General features: G+C 35.4%; 1 protein-coding gene across 1 annotated transcript; it reads left to right on the top strand.

Moving 5' to 3' along the window:
• The first annotated feature begins 19530 nt into the window (after positions 1 to 19530).
• LOC121740501 lies at positions 19531 to 21873 on the top strand. Its single transcript, XM_042133214.1, has 4 exons — positions 19531 to 19773; positions 20286 to 20382; positions 20857 to 21075; positions 21342 to 21873. Exons 1-4 carry the CDS (start codon positions 19531 to 19533, stop codon positions 21857 to 21859), a joined length of 1077 nt encoding a protein of 358 aa, XP_041989148.1. The 3' UTR covers positions 21860 to 21873.
• Positions 21874 to 23166: the final 1293 nt, after the last annotated feature.

Genomic DNA, 23166 nt, shown 5'->3' with positions numbered 1-23166 from the left:
GGTCGTCTGTCAGCTGGGATTGACATAGCCTAACCAAATTAGGTAGGCGCCCTATTAGGGCGGATTCGACCAAACTGGAGTAAAATTTTACTCGAGTATAACTGTCTCCTAATCTAAGAGTAAGCTGGTTTTGCGTTTTTCCAACTTCTAATCCAAGAATGAGGTAATTACACGGGACTAAATATTTACACGGGCTATTTTGGTGGAGTAAATATTGAACTGAGAATAGTTTCTCAACAGGGTTCAACTGTCACGGTCGGTGTCATTGTTAACTATAATTGACATTTTATTTCATACTCTTTGAGTAACTTGGTAAAATGCAAAAGATAATACCCTAGAGTAAATTAAAGGAGTAAAATTATTCTCATGATAGTAATACTCGTGTAACTTCAAGTTTGGTCGAATCGGGCCTAAAATCAATTTCTTTGATAGTAACTCAATTTATTATAACAGGTTGTTAGTGAGGGATTCATTTGGCAAGTATGAAATAAAGTAAGAGCAAGCTAGTTCCGTAAGAATTAATATCGAGTCATGATCAAGAGACAAGAAGTATTTGTGGTAATAGTACTTTTTACTCATGATTAATGAGAAATCAGTACAAATTTGAACTCGTTTAATTGTTGTTTATGGTACGCTATTGTTTCAGCAAATGTGATAGAGATGGAAAACGGGAGGACTTGGTTGGAACACAGCGGCTACACTTACTTCTTTCGCCACAAGTTAAAGCGAGGGGGTCAGAAGTGGGTGTGTACAAACTACCCCAGATGCATAGCTTACCTGAACGTTACAGAAGACAATATGATTTTAAAGTGTCGAACTGATCACATCCACCCGAGAAAAAACCTTTATCAATGTGCTAGCGGAAAATTCGTAAAATACACATTCTAAATATATACATTTTTATTTTGTGATAGCTAAAAACAATGATATTCTATGTTACTAACGTAACTAGATTGGAAGTTTACGGTAGCAACGCGTTGCCACTTCGAAGATGCCTGCAGGCATATCTCACATACATAATGACATAACGAATATATGACTTGACATTGTCTTTTGAACAAAAAACTGGTTACGCATTTCTGAAAAAACAACATAACTTCTTTCCAGAAGTTTGTTGTTTTTAGCTATCACATCAAAGTAGCCGTCCGGCAACTTTGATGATTTTATTGTTATTGTAACTAGTAGTTATTAAGTATTTTGTTTGTATACTGGAGATCGCCCAGTGGTCGAAATTCGACCTCAAATTAAAAAAATAAATTATAAGTTTCAAATTTCAACGCTTTTCTATTAATATTCTATTGTCAAAATATTGATATTCTATTGGACGATCTGCCGTCTGCGTGTATCGTCCAATGATATCGTCTCATAGCACGAAGCTTCGTGACGATAGACGCATGTCTGGCCGCAGCATAACAGTATTTAAGATTCAATATTAAAAAAAAAACAAAATTCTGTTTTCAATTTGACAACAGACTTCAACCATAAATAAAAGAGTTCAATTCGTGTGTATAGTCGTGTATATTCGTTTGTATAGCTTGACTTTCAAAATATCGTAGGGTGCACATCGTAGTGTGTGTAATGTTTTATATTTTATTGAAAAAATCTATGAAAGAAACTTTATTTTAAAACAATATTGGCTCGATGCTCTCCTCCATATAAACTATAACTGTGCGAAATTTCATGCTCCTACGTTTCAGCATTTTTCGTAAAACAGGGTTCAAAGTTTTTCGCTCGCGTATAATAAATATATAACATAGATGCCATAGAGTAAAGGTTATTTACGGAAGGCCGGTTGGCTCACGGTTAACATATGAGAAAGTGGCGCTACACAGACCCATTTTTAACATGTGTGCTACAAACTTAAAAATACTCGTGTACCGATAACTGGTAATCACAAGTTAATTTTTAACTTGTGCACTTGCGAACTGGAGATAAGGACAAAATGACAGTTGACAGGTAACTAAGTATATAAACAACTTTGTTCGTGGCGTTGCCATGACATGACATATTTTGGGGCATACGCAATAAAAGGTTTTTAAGAAAAGAAGAAATGACGGACAGACAACGAAGTCTTAGTAATAGGGTCCCGTTTTTATCCTTTGGGTACGGAACCCTAAAAATGGTGAAAAATTCGGAGTTGAAATTGAAAACGAGGATCTTTTATTAGTTAAAGACTTTTTACAATAATAAAACAATATTTGCGTGCACTTTTTCCACTATATTAAGAAATTATTAACAAATTACACGACCGGTTTCGAAATTAATCATCTTCAGGTGTTTACACCTGAAGATAATAATTTCGAAACCGGTTAATTACCGGGACATAGTTAATTAGTTTTTATTATAAATTACAGAAAATATTCAAAGTAATTCCAAAATACGTCGAATTCAAGAAATTATGGATGTGCTTGAAAGTAAATCAGATCAACATACAAAAGTTGAAGTTGAACCAAGAAGTCAGGTATGTGATAAACAAAAACCATAAAATAAACTATGAAATAAACCAATTTTATCAAACAATTTAAGTAAAGATTTTACTAATTTAAATAGTAATACGAATTACACTAATATAATTATTCGAGAATATATAATGTTATAAAATATCTGATTAATAAAGTTCAATAAGTTTTTTGAAATACTATACGTGCAATATTCATTTTATTTACAGAAGGCAACAAAAAAATTTCAACGAAAACTATTGTACATAGCGTGGAAACACAAAACCAATCTTGATGAACGAGATTATAAGCAAATGCGAGATCCTGTTGGAGGCATAAAAAAAATAGAACTCGATCGCAATGCCGATTATTCTTTTGATGAAATTCGTCAATTGAGTGTAGCTGCGATGCGAAATACTTATAACGAATATATTTTCGATTCTTTTGTAGTAGTGTTAGCTACCAATGATGAAGAAATAATAACTAAGTTTACGAATGTAAAGGGTCAGCAATGTAATTTTTGGGATTTCTCATCAAAGCTTAAACTAACCAATGGGCTTCTACGATTGTGCTTGCTTACTTCGCCGCGAAAAACTAACATTAATTATTACTGGTAACACACAGAAGACGACATCCGGCGACGGCTGAAGTTATGTTGTTTTTAGCTATCACATCAAAGTAGTAGTACGTGTTAGATTTATGGAATTTATTTAATTTATTGACTGACATTTTAGAACATTTTTAAAGCTTCAAGTTACATGAGTTTTAATTTTAATCAATATTTTCATAATTACATCATATAATTTTAACAGTGTAAAATAGTGTATTCAAGTGAGATCAGTGAATTGTGACAACGTGAATTATAAAGCGTTAATCAATGAATAAATGAATAGTGTGCAGTGAGTTTGGCTGTTTTATTTCATACGGGAGCCCTAGAATATTTTTTTATTACTATCAAGCAAATTTTTTGTAAGTAGCTTCATTTCGATAAGACGAACAACATTTTTATTTGCGAAAAATCTCCAAAGTGGTAGCAAACAGAGGTAGAAAGGGTTTCATCCTTTGAATTGATGGTCCTGATATATGGACTGTTTTATTTGTAAGATAATGTTACTCTTAAATTATATGACTATATCTATCAATATACAAAAAATCAGCTCGTTAGAGTTCCGTTATAGGGTTCTGTAATCAACAAAACTTAGTTGACTACCGAACCCTAAAACGGTTTCAAGATTTTTCGCCGATAAAACTGTTGTTCGTCTTATCAAAATAAAGCTACTCTCAAAAAATTAGCTTGATAGTAATAAAAAAAAATGTTCTAGGGCTCCCGTACCTAGGCTAGGCCTTCCGGCTTTGATGATTTTGTTATTGTAACTAGTAGTTACTATTTTGTTTACATGCCATAGAATAAATGGTTAATAATCATGTAAATAAATTGGTGAGTGCTAATAAATTATTTTGTGACTTATTTTTTTCTTATTTTTATTAAAAAATATGATAGATGAAAAATCTTAAAGTATATTACAAGACTGCGTTGCGGGGCTGCCGTCCTAAGAAAATCTTAAACAACGCTACTCCTTACAGTGAGGATGATAACGACAACTCACGGACGGACTCAGGCAGTGTTCAAAGATTATACGTTCTTCAAGCGGTACCAGGGCAAGAACTACAGTAGGTGGTGTTGTACGCTCTACCCGAAGTGCACGGCGTATATAGAGCTCACACCGAACTTTGTCCTACGTGGTGGTAGAACGTTACATCTCCACTCGTCCAGGAGGCTACTTGAAATCAAACCTGGTGTATGGACTAGCTTAAATTTTTGAAATAAATTGGTACAAACATTCTGTGTTTTTCTGAAAGGTCAGAAGAGAAACCATAATTTAAAATCGGTCAGTTTTCCAGGTACCACTTCTACACAAAACTGTACTAATATGTATTCTGTGACAAAACCTGAAATACATAGATAACTTCCCAATATCCATAAACAATTTAAAACGAGGATTATTTTTTAGCATATTACGTAACAACGCAAAGGAACTGCAAGGAGCGGTTGAAGTACGGCGGATATTTGTACTACAACAAAAACCGAAGCAAGCGCTGGGACTGCGTGTCTTATCCGAAGTGTAGAGCCTACATGGTCGTGGTCGAGGGTGACGTTCTGTATCACAACAACGACCACTGCCACGTCGGTAGATACTGAATAACCCACCTCATTCCTAAATAAAAGCAATAAAATTTGTCCACCATTTTATTATTATTTTAAAAAAAAGACGACCTCTGTGGCTCAGTGGTGAGCGCGTTGGTAGCTCAAGCCGGGGGGGGTTTTCAAAAAGTTTTCAATGTTCTGGATGTGTATTAAATATGTGTATGATATAATAAAAATCTTAAATAAAATATAAAAGTATTAAATAAATTTCCGTTGTCAGGTACGTGTAACACAAGTCCTTTAGGTACTTAGCACGGGGCCAGACTGACGTGGTGTGAAGCGTCCATAGATATTATTATATTATTATTATTATTAATGACTAGGGAGAGAGGATTAGAAAGGGTCTTAATGAGGTAAAGGTATAAATTTCTTCAGGTGAAAATTATGATTACATAATATTATCATCTTTATGAATAAAAATGAATTTTTAATTCTGTCAGTCTCTAATATTTAAGAACGGCTGAACAGATTTGCCTAGTCTTGACATATTCGTGGAAAGAAGTAAAGGTTTATGTAGGGCTTAATATTTGGGATACGAAGTTCACCGGATCATCTTGTTTTGTGATAAAAACTTATATTAAAGCTTAATAATCTATTTCAGATTTTTTAATTCTTTATTTTTACATTTTAGGTGATTTTTCAGACTACATAATAGTTAATCTAAAAAAAAAATATTTGAAAAATCAAACATTTATTCTATTGATACAGAACGGCCGCAGCACGTAAGTTTTCGCACCACCGTAGAACCAAGGGTGTGAAAAACCCGCCCCACCGTTCTTTATTTAACTTTAGCCGTAGGGTATGAAATATAATATTTTCGATTGATTTTTAAAATGTATGTAATAGGTCAAATGGTCACATTTTCGAGTGGGAAAACACGGCTCCTCTACAAAGGTTACACCTACTTCAAGTACTACGTCACCCGTGGCTACGTCCGTTGGAGTTGCACCAGCCACCCCAGGTGCACCGCCCGGCTGAACCTCAACGAGGACTTGACTGTCCAACAAACACTGGGCGAACACAATCACCCATCTCAACGGTACTATGTCAGCCCAACTGGGGAATATGTTAGAATTTAGTGCGAGCCGTTATGGGACTTTCAATGATAACTTAACTTTAATAAAATAATTTTACGGAGAATACTTATAGGTTGATGTTAAAATATTTTTTCGACTATACTCTTTGAGTGCGCTAATAGATAGACTAACAAATTATTTGTTTGTAAGATTACAGAAATAAAACACGTTGTGTTTATAAAGAAGTTTTTGCACGTAGTTTTTTTTTATGAAATAAGGGGGCAAACGAGCAAACGGGTCACCTGATGGAAAGCAACTTCCATCGCCCATGGACACTCGCAGCCGAAGCATGGCTCTCCCACGTATAAAATTTCTTTATTTCCGCCGTTCTGCATTAATTATATTATTTGGATTATAAAATTGTAGTATTTTGCATACATTTTTTTGTTTTGCTACCTTTCACATTCCATTACAACAGAAATGTCTTTTATACACTTCAGTTTCGAATCGTCATATGGAAGGCTCTAATTTTTTTTTGTTCATTTTTTAACAATGATAATGAAACAAGAACATTATTATTCTACCGGGTGCTTTAGCAATAAAATAATATATTTTAAATTTGTCTGAGATTATTAATAAAAAAAATATCAATGTCAAACTTCTAGTTCGCTCTAAACACTACAATTAACAACTAGGGATTGCAATCCGGTGTCATTTTCAATCCGGACCGGATTTGACTGGATTCCCACCAATCTGGCCGGATCCGGTCGGATCCGGCCGGATTGATGAAACTGAACTAAGAAGCGTAAACCATTATATTTTTGCTTTGCCAAACTTCTAGCGCTCCAAAGAGCAGTAAGTATAGCCTGCAAGAGTGGAATGGCGAAGGTCGGTATCCTTAGCGATTCCAAATCGGCTCTCCAGGCTGTCACCCTTAGTAGCCCTTCCCCTGGCAGTGCAAACAAGGGCGGCCCTCCGAAAAGCTGCATCGCAGAGGCGGGAGGCTACCCTGTTTTAGACTAAGGCGCACCCAGGGTTGAGAGGGTCCTGTTTCATTCGTCAAACGTGTCTTAAGAGTGGATATGATTGAGTAATGGGACAGAAAATATGAAGTGGGCGGGACGGCTGCAGCACGAAGCTCTTTTTCCCAAGTGCTGCTGCTGCATACAAAATAGTAAAGAAAACAGACATCACACACTACACCACACAGATTCTGACCGGCCACGGTGGATTCGCCTTCTACTTGAACAGTTTGTCGACGATTGTTGATCCATCGTGTCTGTGTCAGCTGGGAGTCGAGGAGACGGTTCCTCACCTGTTACTCGAGTGCTCAATTTTTGCTAGCAATCGATATCATATTGAACAGAAATTGGACATATTGATAACGGAAGAAAATCTGCTATTCATCCTGGGGGGGGAAAAAAAGGGAAATTTTTCTGGCTTTTTGCAAGACAATCGTGGGGGTAATAAGCGAAACTGTAGTACTTTATGTGTTATTAGTTAGGTTCTTTGATTTGCTGTGATATTAGTTTAGTTCTTTTATACTTGTGCCGTTGTTTTACCACTCTTGACATTTGTTGATTGACATTAATGGATTTTATTAATTTTATTGTAAGCATTATTGAATCACTCACCGAAATTGAAATGTAATAGTTATTATAAGAATAATGTAAAGAACGAAAGAAAAGACCTACAAATTAAACTAATTGTAAAAAACAAGCCTGTAAGGGGGATGGATTAAATTATAAAAAATATAGAGTTGCTTATGGCCGAAAGGCCTTTTCAGCTTCTAATGAATGAAGTAATAATCGGCCTCATTGTCATTTGTCAGCAAAATAGAATCATGAAAAAGCTTTTTCACTAGGGGTAACGCATTTAATGTAAGTTATTAATGCAACAACCATATCAGTTTGCCACCAATTGCTAACACCGGATCCGGTCGCCGGATCCGGTATATTGGGACCGGATCCGGTACCCTTAAAATGATGCCGGATCCGGCGATTTACCGGACCCGGTTTTCCGGATTGCAATCCCTATTAACAACCTTGTATGGTAGCATACCATACCATAGGTTTGGACCAATAACTGACTATTTTTTTAATTATGAATATATTTGGTTGCCATATGATTTTCCTAAGGTATAAAATGCTAAGGACATTAAGACATTGATCTCTTATTCTAGGCTAGAGTAGTAGAACATAGTTTCGTGTAAACTCTGCTTTACAATAAATATGACTGATGAGTATAAAAATACAGGTAAGTATGTCACAAAACAATTGAGACACAATTTTGAGCATGTTAGTCACATATGTATGTATTGTTGGATCTTATAAAATCTAATTCCATTTCAATATTTTAAGGAACGCTAATCACATTGTTCAATGGAAAAACAAACCTAATGTTCAAAAGGTACTGCTATTACAAGCATAGCGTCACAAAGAAACACATACGGTGGCTCTGCACCAGCTACCCCAAATGCAAGGCTCGTCTTAACGCCAACGAAGATTTGACCATTCGGCAATTGATAGACGAACACAACCACCCCGCCCGAAAATATGTTATGGACCACAATGGACAATACTTCAAATTATAGGTCAAATAGAGCAAAACACTCTACATACGTTTTAGTAATCTACGTTTTTAGATTTTAAATAAACTAAGTGTGAATGTAAAGTGGCTGATACTTTTAAGTTTTTACACAGCATAGATTTAAATACCCGTTATATTGTACAAAAACAAAAATGTGTTTTTTATTCAATATACTTATTACTTATGAGCATATTGTTCTAGCGAAACTAATCACGTTGTCCAATGGAAAAACTAACCTGTATTACAAAGGCTATCGATTTTACAAGCACAGAACCACCAAGAAGCATGTACGATGGCTCTGCACTAGTTACCCCAAATGTTCAGCTCGTCTTAACGCCAACGAAGATTCAACCATTCAGCAAGTAATGGACGAACACAACCACCCCGTCCGAAGAATTTTTATTTAGATAAGACTCACGATCAGGGACATACAGTATGAGACCGTGTAAATATAATCTTCACACTTAACTAGGCGAGCCTTATTTAGAGATGCTGCCTTACTAAAGGCCAATACTTCAAATTGAAGATCAAAACGAACACAACACTAGATAGGTTTTAGTAAATGTTTCTAGATTTTCAATAAAATCAATGTGAATTGTAAATTGACTGATATTCTTTACACATATAGGTACTTATCATATTTACCCGTTAATACAAAATCGTCCGCTTTGTCATCTTAAAGACCGGTACTTACGAATATTTTGTTCTAGCGAAACTAATCACGTTGTCCAATGGAAAAACGAACCTGTATTACAAAGGCTATCGGTTTTACAAGCACCGAACCACCAAGAAGCATGTACGATGGCTCTGCACCAGCTACCCCAAATGTTCAGCTCGTCTTAACGCAAACGAAGATTTAACCATTCAGCAAGTAATGGACGAACACAACCACCCCGTTCGCAGAATTTTTATTGAGATAAGACCTAGAAGTAATATAAGCGGCCAAGTGCGAGTCGGAATCGCGCACGAAGGGTTCCGTACCCTACCTATAGAGAAAAAATAAGCCAAAAATTGTGTTTTTGTATGGGAGCCCCCCATACAAAAACACAAATTTTTATTTTATTTTAATATTATAATTAAACAAGCTTTTGCCCGCGGCTTTGCTCGCGTTAAGAATATTATTATATACAAACATTTATCCCCTATTTTAACCCCTTGGAGGTGGAATTGATCAAAATCCTTTCTTAGCGGATGCATACGTCATAATATTTACCTGCATGACAAATTTCAGCCATGTGATCACAATGTCAGTCATGTGTACGTTTATATATATATATATATATATATATATATATATATATATATATATATATATATATATATATATATATATATATATATATATATATATATATATATATATATATATATGAGCCCCCCTTTAATATTTATTTTATTTTTAGTACTTGTTGTTACAGCCTCGAGACAGACAGACAGACGGACGCACGGACGGACGGACGGACGGACGGACGGACGGACGGACGGACGGACGGACGGACGGACGGACGGACAGACGGACAGACGTACGGACGGACTGACAGACAGATTTCGAACTTCATCGAAGTCTTAATAATAGGGTCCCGTTTTCACCCTTTGGGTACGGAACCCTAAAAAACTAATGAAGAGTGTCAAAAATTTGTTCCGCGAGTTTACAAAATGAGACCCGAATACATGCATACTTTATGCATGTGTTCGGTACACAATTTTATGTATTTATAGAAGTGATGAAATTAGTTATTATTGTCAACGACTTTCTAGGTGAGTCTCATTATAGAAATGGAGCCTTGCTAAAAGCCAATACTTCAAATTGTAGGTCAAAACGAGCAAACACTACATAGGTTTTTGTAATCTGCGTTTCTGAATTTTCAATAAAATTAATATGAATTGTACATTGACTGATATTCTTTACACAGTTAATACAACTCGCTTTTTTATCTTAAAACCGGTACTTATACTAGTAAATATTTTGTTCTAGCGAAGCTAATCACGTTGTCCAATGGAAAAACGCACCTGTATTACAAAGGCTACCGATTTTACAAGCACAGAACCACCAAGAAGCATGTGCGATGGCTCTGCACTAGCTACCCCAGATGCACAGCCCGTATTAACGCCAACGAAGATTCAACCATTCAGCAAGTGCTGGGCGAACACAACCACCTCGTTCGAAAATTCTTTACTTAGATGAAACTGGCTATCAGGGACTAATAAAAATTATATAATCTTCAAACACGCTAGGTAACTTAGGCCCTGATTACACCTAAGCTACCGTGTAGAGTGACGAGACTGTACTAATAGACAATTTGAGTGGCAAAGAGAATACTCGGTAGGTGTAAGTTGTGACAAGCACCATAAATAGGTGAGTCTCAGTCTACAGATGCAGGCATTTACTTCCGAAACTGGCCTTGTACCATGAAACTGTTTTGAGACTCAAACAATCGGACGAGAATGCCGCATCCTACTCTAATGTTCGGGCCACACTAACGTTTAACGTCAATGCCCAACAACGCGACAATTATCGCGATAATTTTAACGCGTTAAAGTGGGTGGCTACACTTGAACGGTCAACGTTTAATGCCCAACGGCGTTGAAAACGGCGTTGATTTTACTTAACTGACTTCAAAAAAGGAGGTTATCAATTCGACGCGTATGTATGTAATATTCCAGAACTGCCTAATTTTCGTATATCAGCGTCTGAACAAATGTGCCAAAATATTTCAAAAGTGTAGGTATTTATGTATGTAAGTATGTATGTATGTTTTTATGTTTGTGTTCGCATATCTCTGGAACTACCATTGCGATTTTAGTAAATCTTTTTTTGTTGTACTAGATATTGTTCAACTTAGGGAATAGTGCAAGTTGCATCAAAATTGGTTCAGTAGTTTTGGAGGTAGGGCGATTTAATTCTAAATTACGTACAATTTTGAAGTCGCTTTTATCTTTTTATAATGTTAATTCATTTCTTCAAAAGGTAATAATTCTATTATTCGTCGTCAAGCATCATTTGCATTCCACGATTCTTGTTACTTTTGAGTTTCAGATCGCACAAACATTTTTAACTAGAGTGGAGTGAAGACTCCATAACCAAAGTACGTATTTAAATTAAAAAACGTGCGATTTAAACGCAAACAAGTCTAAGCCAACACGTGTGATCCCGTCGGGCTCTCAACGCAAAGTGACGATACGTAGTGTGGCCGCTTCATCGCATTAATTCTCGCGTTAATCTCTTAGCCACTATAGCTATCGTCAAATGGCAAACGGCATTGTAAACGCCGTTAAATTGTGGCTACACCTACGGCTAACGTCCAACAACGCGATAATTAACGGCGTTTGACGTTAGTGTGGCCCGAACATATTCAACGCAAGTTGGCGTTGCGTTCGTTGGCGCAAAAACGCATAATGTGGCTATTAATCAACATGTCTCTTAATTCTGTAATGAATTTTAACATTTTAACAAGAATAGTTTTGTATCGTTTAAAAATGTATTATCATTCAATAATAATAAGCAGAGTAAGGATACTAGAATAGAAACCATACTAAAATACTGTTACGCTCGACATAGATTTGATATCTTGGATATATGTTTTGTATTAGTAGCAACTAGCAATAGTTATTTGTAATTTTAGACTCTAAAACTAGGACTACCATTGAAAAAACAAAATATATAGAATATAAAAAACCAATAGAGTCTAAGATATAATTGTTATCAATTATCTTTTTCTTTCACCATTAGATTGTATTAGATGTTTTGTGAAAGAAAAAGCTTATCTTTATTTATTTTTTGTATTACTTCCATGTTTTTGTATTTGTGTGACTCAATTTAGATAGTTGTCTCATATTTTACATACTCGTATTTTATTATTTAATTTTACTTTAACGTTTTTGAGTTATTTCTGGTTGCAATCTATTAAATTATATTACAGTAAACATCACTTTACTTTCAATTCTGAAATATTCACTTCTGCAAAATTAAAAAAAATTGAATTAATTTTAAAAATTCTATACAAAAAGACTTACGAAATGTTCGGTATCGATAAAATTACTGTTTCAAATTCGTTTGTTTTTCAATCGCTTTTAGTTCTCAGATAAGAAAAACCATTATCTAGCCATACTAATATTATAAATGCGAAAGTGTGTCTGACTGTCTGTCTGCTACCTCTTCACGCTCAAACCGCTGAACCGATTTTGCCGAAATTTGGCATGGAGATACTTTGAGTACCCGGAAAAATGTACGGTTCCCGCGCGATAAACGAATTTTGGCGCAATGGAGTTGCGGGCGTCATCTTGTTTTTTTTTAATCATCATTGCTAAGTACCTGGATGACCGAGCTTTGCTCGGTACAGCAAACACTCATTGACTTCGTGTTACTTAATAACGCCATCTGCTGGTCGTTAAAACAATTAGTTGCTAACAAAATAGTATTATTATTCGCCTATAGATGTCAGGGAGAGTCATATTTTTCAGTTTATCGATTATCGATAAAACACGAATAAAAAGACATTTTCTGAAAATGATTCCTAGCTAGATCGATTTATCGCCCCCGAAACCACCTATCCTTACTAATATTATAAATGCGAATGTGTGTCTGTCTGTCTGTCTGTATGTCTGTTACCTCTTCACGCTCAAATCGCTGAACCGATTTTGCTGAAATTTGGCATGGAGATACTTTGAGTCCCGGGAAAGGACATAGGATACTTTTTATCCCGGAAAAATGATAAACTAATTTTCATGATTCAGATGTCATTTTTGATAAACAAACTTGATCAGAAGGAATCGCAAATAACACGTCAGCGCGCTCAGGACGAGAAGCGTTAATATATATATATATATATAGGTATATATATATATATATATATATATATATATATATATATATATATATATATATATATATATATATATATATATATATATATATATAGGTATATATATATATATATATATATATATATATATATATATATATATATATATATATATATATATATATATATATATATATATATATATATATATATATATATATATATATATATCTATATATATATATATATATATATATATATATATATATCTCTTCGTAACTGTTCGCGTCGGTTCGTAACAGTTCGGGTCTGTCTAAAGAGCAATATGTAGAGTTTTTGTTTAGTTAACGCTTCTCGTCCTGAGCGCGCTGACGTGTTATTTGCGATTCCTTCTGATCAAGTTTGTTTATCAAAAATGACATCTTTTAGCAACGAAGAGTACGCTGACATACTGTACTGCTACGGTTTTTGTGATGGCAACGCAGCCGCTGCACGGGAAGAGTACCGGCGTCGTTTTCCCCGTCGAATTAATGTACCAAGTGCTGGAGTTTTTTCCGCGGCGTACCAACGCGTGCGGGAAAGTGGCTCTGTTCATCAAAGGCGACGTGATGCAGGAAGACCTCCTCGTTATGTTGCAGAAGACAAAGAGAGAATATTGGAACGTTTTGCAAGAGATCCGACCACCTCTACAAGAATTGTAGCGAAGCAACTGGGTTTAACGCAGTGGAAAGTGTGGTTCACCGTACATAGCGCTCGGTTATACCCTTTTCAATACACACCAGTACAAGCATTAGAAGAAGGAGACCCTGCAAGGAGGCTCGATTTCTGCCGCTTTATGCTGCACTCCGATGAAAACGATTATAACTTCTTAAGAAAGATTTTATGGACCGACGAGTCGAAGTTTGAGCGTGACGGCATAACAAACTACCATAACAAACTACCACAACATACACTTTTGGGCTCCCCAGGGTGGAACCCCCACTTGGCAAAAGAAGGTGCTCTTCAAAGGAGGTTTTCCCTGAATGTTTGGATGGGAATTTTGCATAATCATTGCATTGGGCTGTTTTTTCTACCGGACAATTTAAACGAGGAGTCGTATGAAAATTTCCTGAGAAATAATCTTCACGAGCTCATGCAAGATATACCAGTTGAAACCCGAAGAGGTATGATATACCAACATGATGGATGCCCGGCACACTACAGAGTGACAGCTAAGCAATGGCTGGAGCAAAATTTCCCGCAGCGTTGGATTGGCCGCGGCGGTCCAATACCTTGGCCCGCAAGGTCTCCAGATTTGACTCCTTGCGATTATTATTTATGGGGCCACATGAAGTCTTTAGTATACGCAACACCTATTAGCGATGTACATGAACTGAGGAGAAGAATAATTGATGCAGCAAACGAAATCCGAGAAACTTTAACAAGTAGAGTAACGCGATCTAATTTTCGCTTAAGATTACGCAAGTGCATCAGAAATCGAGGACGACAATTCGAACAGGATTTACCGTAATAATTATCAACTTATTATGTAAATAAAATATTAATTTTTATTCAAAGACTTTTATTTAACTTAACCTGACGTAGCAAATGTTTATTTAGACTTTTCCAATTTGCTAATTAGAATTTTACTACCTGCTAGTTCAGGTAGTTAGCAGGTTCTTCATTTGGACAAATCGGCGTAGGGTCCTTAATATTCCCTTAGTAAGATGTTATTTAGATTTTTGCATTACAAATTATACCTTTCTGGATAGCTTAATAAATAAGGAATTTAATTAAGTAATTTGTACGACTAATGTCTTATTGATTTTTTAAACAATAAGGGGTGAAATGAGGGAAAATCATTTTAATTTTTTTTTTGTTAAGACTTTTGAAACACTCTGCTAATTTTTGTTTCCTGTTTAGAGGGATAAATAACTTTTGTATTTGTAGTTTATCTACTTAAGAACTAAAATTATGTTAAAGATTAAGAAATTAATAGGTAGATTTTTTTTTATTTAAAGTTTTCCTTTGAAATCGGGTGTTTTTGAAAAAAATACAAAATCTTGAATATCTCGGTAACCGTTAGCTTTTGGACAGGGTATGATATAGCTTTGTAGGCTGCAAAAGTGATGTATTTTTACATGTTAAAAGGAAACAGACCTATTACCGGTCACCCTGTATATATAACAAGGATTGCTCGTTTAAAGATATAAGATTTAATATTATAGTTAATGAATATGTTAAATGATTTTTAAGGAACGCTTATTACATTTTTCGATGGAAGAGTGCGGTTGATGTACAACGGCTACTACTTCTTTAAGCACGGAGTCTCAAGGCATCACATACGATGGCGTTGCACCAGCTACCCCAAGTGTACCGTTCGTCTCAACGCCAGCGAAGATTTGACCGTTCGACTAGTAATGGACGAACACAACCACCCCGTCCGAAGGGATATTGTAGACAAATATGGAGGGATACATAATATTATGTATTGAAAATGCAAAAGAACTAAGCATATATGACTGTTTTTTTTAAACTCGCACTTGGCCGAGTTCGACTCGCGCACGAAGGGTTCCGTATCCAGTACCACTATGTAATAGAGCAAAAATAGGCTAAAAATTGTGTTTTTTGTATGGGAGCCTCCTTAATTATTAAATTTATTTTGTTTTTAGTATTTGTTGTTATAGCGGCAAATTGTATATCTATACACAGTCTGTGAAAATTTCAAAAGTCTAGCTATAGCGGTTCTTGAGTTACAGACTGGAGACAGACAGACATCGAAGTCTTAGTAATAGGGTCCCGTACCTTTGGGTACGGAACCCTAAAATGTATATGTATTCTAATTTCGCTAGGATTCGCGTGCCCCAAATGTTCTCCGAATGGCGTCTTAGCGCTGATTATAATATTATGAATTATGATCATTCTTCAAGTACTAGATTAGTCTAGGACTTGCAGAATGATAACATCTAGAGCTTACGTAATATTATATTGCATATTAAGATGTTTAGAGAACAACAAAAAAATTAGGATTGAAAGAAATAAAGTAAGATAAAAACACAAATTAAGGTGATTAAACTGTAAGAAATTGTTAATAAATGCATATAATTATACAGTACTATCTAGTTTATTTCTTAGACTGTATAAAAAGTATTTTAAGTGGATTTTAGGACGTCACTACTATATATATATATTTAAAATTTATAATGTCTGTAGACCGGATTACATAGATTTGAACTGAGAAAACAGAAAATCGCAAAAACTTAGTTGTGAATTTCTAAGTTTGTATTTTATTTTATAGGAAAGTTAATAACATTGGTTGGTGGAAAAACCCAGTTGATGTACAAAGAATACTGCTTCTACAAGAAACGAGTCACAAAGAATCATATAATATGTAATTGGTATTGTACCAGCAGCCCCAAATGCAGGGCTCGACTGAAATCTACGAAAGATCTGATTATTATACAAGTAGCGGGCAAACACTACCACAAACCTCGGCCCTATTTTACAAATAAAATAGGCCAATATATTAAATTATTATAATTGCCTAAAAAACAAAAATATTTTAATTAAAGAATCTTTTAGTGTATCTTCCTTACACGTTATTGGCCCATCAGACATTTCCATCACGGTGTCGCCTGAATCAATGTCAGTTCCCAACTCCCAAATATTTGATGCGATCTAGGTTGTCTAAGAAATTAATTAATCAGAAGTGTTTTTGTTATTACTTATTTGTAAACAGTTTTTTCTGTTTTATTATTTCTTGAGAGGATATTTTAAGCATACTTAGTAATTAGTATAAATGTAAAAAAAACACTGCGACAAAATAATAGATAATAATTATTTTGTCACCTGTCACTTTGTCCATTCTTCCGTGGAAAGGAACTTTCAAGGTAACCATGCTAACCGTGTACATTTCATAAGTAATTTGTCAGTAAGGCATTGCGAAACAGGATTTAGCTTTTCTTATGAGCCTGTACTGTCCCTCTTATAGGCGAAGACTTCCTAAAGTGTGTCATTTCCTGCATTCTAACGCCACCGTAGGCAAGCCTGGCTTTTAATAAACATCCAGCTGGATGTTTAAAATCCAGGCTTCTGGCCATCTTTTTAGAGGCCGGCCACGGTGGCGTCATGTTTCTTACGCCGGTTCTTCTCGTGGGGTCAGTTCCCGAACCGGTGGTAGGCATCATGAAGACTTTCAGAGAATATTTTGCAAAAATTTATTCTGAATTAAAAAAAATGAGTTTGAGTCATCTGTGTTATGGTAGCTTATGAATTAGTATAGTAATTTTTAAATGTCTTTACGAACAGGGCAAATGATAACTCTGCACAACGGTAAAGAGCAGTTGCTGTACGAGGGTGCGACGTTCTACAAGCAGCGCGTCTTAAACGGCATCATCCGATGGCGCTGCACCGCGTGCAGTGTGGCCGTGCACTCCAGAGACGATCTAATTATTCTGAGAAAATCGGGCAAACACACACACAAGATACGAAAACTTGTGAAAATCAGCAGCGGGCGGTATACTAAAATCTAGAAGGCAAAATTAAAATGAACGCCAACTCGTGCGAGTATGGGTAACTACGTATTATACTTTTTCCTTTTATCAGATCTCGACCGCGTTGTCTTGACTTTGCGCTAATATACTTATATATAATATAATTATAGTTAAATATAAATGTTTTATTTTAATCCAGATCCGTGCAAGTGAGCATTAGTCTCATGTTTTCTTGGTCGGTAATAGGCATGATGACTTTTTTTTCTTATTGAAAATTCAAAGACCTTTAAAAAATAGAAACATCGGTAAAAGAATGACACTGATAGCTTAAAAATTCATCAAGATATGACAATTATTCAAACATCTCATAAAATAGACCTGCCCGAAACGCTCCATACAAAATGCTACTCGATTATGACGTCACCATAGAGTTGCTCGCGGGAGAACTTTGTTCAATAGCTATTTTATGTATTGCATTTATGAAAGAGGTTTCATAACAGAAGTTACTTTAAATTATATAAGTTGTCGAATGGTATACAAATATAAAGAAATTTAATTAAAACAAAATTCGACTTGAATATCAACGTTGAAGACGCAAAACAAAAAAAAAATACAAAAGCTATCAAGCTGAAATTTTGGAAACACTTATTTTTTATCGTTATTTCTTTATTTTATTAATAAAATTCGCTAATCTTTGACCTTGTCATCATCCCTATTTCAGATGAAGCGAAACTCGTAACATTTAACAATGGCAAAAGGTACTATTTCTACAAGGGCTACACCTACTGCTTCGGATTCTCATCGAAAATTGGACACCGTTGGCGATGCACCAACACTGCCGATTGTAAGGCCTACATAATGATCTCGAATGCTGGTGAGCTGATCAAAGAGTGTGGCTCCCACGGCCACCGGCAGCAACGAATCCATAAACTGAGGAATGGTCTCTACATGAAAGTATAATTGTATGTTAATTTGTGCCAACTGCGCGAGAGAGTTTGTAGAAATTATGTTTGTGTATTTCTCTAGCACGTTTTAGATTTAGGATCCTAAAAGCTTGTTGGATTGATCTTGAGAGGTCAGATTTAACACAGAAAACCAGCGTGAAATAGCGCTTGCGCTGTGTTTCGCTGAGTAAGTGAGTTTACCGGAGGCCCAATCCCCTACCCTATTTCCTTCCATACCCTCCCCTATTCCTTTCCCTACCTTCCCCTATTCCTTTCCCTTCCCATCCCTACCCTCCCCTATTACCTTCCCTCTTAAAAGGCCGGCAACGCACCTGCAGCTCTTCTGATGCTGCGAGTGTCCATGGCCGACGGAAGTTGCTGTATATAGTTTGCTGGTTATTTCATAAAAAAAAAAGCCTTAAGTATATTTTTTGTAACTTCTCATTACGTAATCACTTGTAATTTCACTATGATTGTCAAAATTATTATATAGGCACAGTATAGCAATATGACATATGCCTACTAGGAATATTGCTATACTGTGATATAGTGTTGCCGGTAATAAATCTTGCAAGATACCAAGGTATTTCATTTACAATTTTAATATCAATTCTACAGTCACTGTCATTTTGTCATTCTTAACCACAGATTAAAGAAGTCCTGTTCTGAGTTCTTAACATATTCATGATTAGCTGTTGCCCGCAACTTCGTCCGCGTGTGTATGTTATTATAATCATAGAGAAATTATTTAATTAGTGTACGTTGTAATCGAGATTTATAAAATTGAATGCCCATCTACAACTATCATATTTGGATAAGGATTAACATTATATTACACACGAATTTTTTAATTTACATACTGTAACTTTCTTCGGCGGGGCTAGAACCACAGATAGAGTTTTGAAAAATCCTTGCTTCGAAGAACGCTTGGCGTGGACAGGGGATAGAGGCTACATTACTCTTATTCTTATTCTGGTTTACTTGTTGCATGTAGGTCAGAAAACGTGATGCTTCCCTAAAATGCATTACATATTATCTATAAATCTAATAAAAAATTAACTATATGAGATACATTTCAGGAACCTTCGTATGGACTAAAAGAGCGGGGAAGCATCCGCTGCTACTTCTTGACGGATACACGTATAGTTATCAAAAGAGCAACGCTTACGGTCGAGTCTCGTGGTACTGTTCACGTAGACTCAAGGGCTGTAGAGCGGCTGCCGTCAGTCTGGGCAGAAGTGCAGTAGCATCGAAATCTCACAATCACCCACCACCCAATGTGAACTTGTCCGACGATGGATTTAAAGTAATATTTGACGTTTCCTCGGTACCGACGGGATAGAGCAAATTTGCTTTGAATTATAATAAAACAATTAAAGCCAATTTTTTAATAAAAAATATACAAGATGTTAGTGTAAACACCGTTATCCTTGAAATCATCAAATGAGCCCGTCAAAATGAAAAACATTTTCTATGAGAATAATGCTGGGAACTCAAAAAAAACCGTCTTCATACCCATACAAATTGCCGATCCGAGCATCCGTATGGGTATAAAGACGGCATTTTTTTGAGTTCCCAGCATTGTTCCCATAGAAAACGTTGTTCATTTTGATGGGCTCTTTTGATGGTTTCAAAGATAACGGTGTTTACACTAACACATAGTATATTTGTGAACCTGAGAAGGGGATTCAGGATAGGGCTTACTTTCGTGGAAGGAAAGATGTTCCTGTGGTTACGGCGAGGTGCGGTTGCAGCACCTCTGAGTTTTTGTGGGTGTCGGTGGGCTGCGATCACTAATTACCATTAATTCGGGTGCAGATCCCGCCCAGAATACGGCCCGGGCGGAACATGCCGTTCCTTGGCGAGAAAGTAACGGTAGGGGTTAGTCTCTGTGAAGAATCGCCCTTCACCACTAGTATGTTGGTTTCAAACATCACTAATATCGTCGTTGCGCTTGCCAAATCCTCTATGTGTTTTAAGTCAAAGTTTCAGGGGTAGACAATAAACTATTTTATTTTATGATGGTTGGACTTATCAAAAACTTAAAAATGTAGTATGGTGGCAAACGTTATTATGTATGAACTAAGACTTCTTCATTGTAGAATATATACAATAATTAATAAAATAATAAAAATATTTATATTCTTTTATTACTATGTTTTATTTTTCTTTTATGCAACCTTGTAGTAATTATAATTCATATAAGCTGTAGGTATTTACCACGACTACGTGCGAAAAATTAAAATCTCCCGAGAACCCATTTTTACTTATCATAAAAACCTTGCTCTGTTTCTTCTTTATAATTAATGGTATAAAAATAGTTTTGTTTCATTAATGCATAAGAAAGAAATAGCAGTCTGTTTTACAAAAACATGTTTTTTTTTTTCAGAAAGTTCGTCGTCCTTAGAGAGTTTGGAATGGAGTCCATGTTTACCGAAACGAAGAAAGAAAGTATTAACACTACAAGATAAAAATGATATCTTAAAGGCTTTAAGAAAAGGGGAACTAGGAATAAGATTAGCCAAAAAATATGGCGTAGGTAGCTCTACGATATCAGACATAAAGAAGAAGGCGGACACTATAATGCACAAAATAGAAAAATTAGAAAGTGAGGGCTTTAGTATTATTATATCTTCTTAATATTAAAATAATTTATTATGAAAACGCTTGGCTCGTTGAAAAACAGTCATTTGGAGATTCTTATACGTTTAAACAAGTTTAACTCTTCTACTAGTTGAAAATATTATTTTGAAATGTAGTTTGAAATCAAAATACAAAGTCTAACATTTTATGACTGTTACACGAATATACATATAATTTTTGGACTGAGGGAGAAAGGTATAATAAATTATGCATCACACTTGTCCTTTTCAGAAAAGTCACCGTCACGTGAAAGTCCTCCACTTTGTTCACCAAAGAGTATCGTTTCGTTACGAAAAAAGAAAAATTTGAATTTAAGAGAAAAAATTGACATCCTCGAAGCTTTGAAGGAAGGAGAAGTGGGAAAGAATTTAGCCGTTAAATATGGAGTAGGCAACTCCACGATAACAGACATTAAGAAAAATGCGGAAACGATAATGGAACAAAAAGAAATATTATATAGTGAGGAATGGAGTAATTTTAAAGAGTTAAAAAAGACATCACAGCTTTCCGTCCTAGATGAAATATTATACTCTTGGCTCCTAGAAAGACAATCATCTGGAGAGAGTACAACCGCTAGTGCCGTGTGTGACAAAGCAATGGAACTCTACGCTACACTCGGTGGCAATGATAATTTTTTAGCAAACGAAAAGTGGCTTCAACGATTCAAGGCTCGACATTTTATTAAAAGCTTGGAACATAATATAGATAAAAAATCAAAATGTAAAGATGAAACGTCTGATACCGAATAATTAATTAGGTAAATTAAAAATAATTTCATGGCATTATGTCCATTGAAATTATTAAAAAATATTTTTTTATATTACCCTGACATCGTATTTGTTACTAAAGTATTCATTAAATTGTGAATATACATTAAAGGTTTTATGTTTATTTACCTATAATAGCATACGGATATAGTGGGATTCAATTATAATCCTACTTCCTACTTTTTCTACTAATATTATAAAGGCGAAAGTTTGGATGTATGGATGTATGGATGTGTGGATGTACGGATGTTTGTTACCCTTTCACGCAAAAACCATTGAACGGATTTTAATGAAACTTTACAATAATATAGCTTATACATCAGAATAACACATAGGCTACAATTTTAACCGACTTTCAAAATGGGGGAGGTGTTATGTTCGTTTTCTTATGTTCAACGATTACTCCGCCGTTTGTTAACCAATTTTCAAAATTTTTCTTTTGGTATATAGGGTTTCATCCCAATTTGGTATTATATTCACAAAAGTGGTGATCTGATGAAGGATCCATAAGTAATCGAGGGAACTCCTCAAAATTTATATGGAAACATGTGGTGACTTCGGTTTCGTGAGAAGTATTCTAAGCATTTGCTACCAACAAGTAAGATTTTGCTCTGAGGTATACCTGGTATACCGTGGTTCGGAAGGTGCTGAGAGAACTCCTGATTCTTTATAGATACAAGTTTGGGAGTTTCGGCGTTGTTTTAAGAACAGAAAGCATATGCTACTATGCAAATTAAATTCATCATCATCATCATCACTACCATATTATACCATACATTGTCCCATGGTTATGACTAACGAGCCTATAATGACCCTGTTATTTGTACTTTTCATAGTCTTTTAGATCGAGACTCGAGTTTGTCAAGCGATAATTGAAAAAATCTATACTTAATATTATAAAACCTGAAGAGTATGTTTGCTTGAACGCGCTAATCTCAGGAACTACTGGTCCGATTTAAAAACTTATTTCAGTGTTAGATAGCTAATTTATCGAGTAAGACTATAGACTATATATTATTATCACGCTAAGACTAATACGACTGAAGAAACTCAGGAAAATGTGGGAAAAACGGGGGAAATATTAGAAATTACGAACTACTGGAGCAATTTTATGCCAATATTTGACACAGATATAGAGTACACCAAGTGAAGGGAGTAGAAACATAAGAGATATTTTTATGGGAAAATGTACGGTTTCCGTAAAATTCCTAAATTACGCGGGCGAAGCCGCGCGGGACATCTTGTAATTAATAATGTATTTACGAGCTAAAAACCTAAAAAAGCTGAAA

This window comes from Aricia agestis, chromosome 3 (assembly GCF_905147365.1).
Source record: "Aricia agestis chromosome 3, ilAriAges1.1, whole genome shotgun sequence".
Lineage (NCBI taxonomy): Eukaryota > Metazoa > Arthropoda > Insecta > Lepidoptera > Lycaenidae > Aricia > Aricia agestis.
Note: the sequence above shows the minus strand (reverse complement) of the source record. Positions and strands in the feature narration are given on the sequence as shown.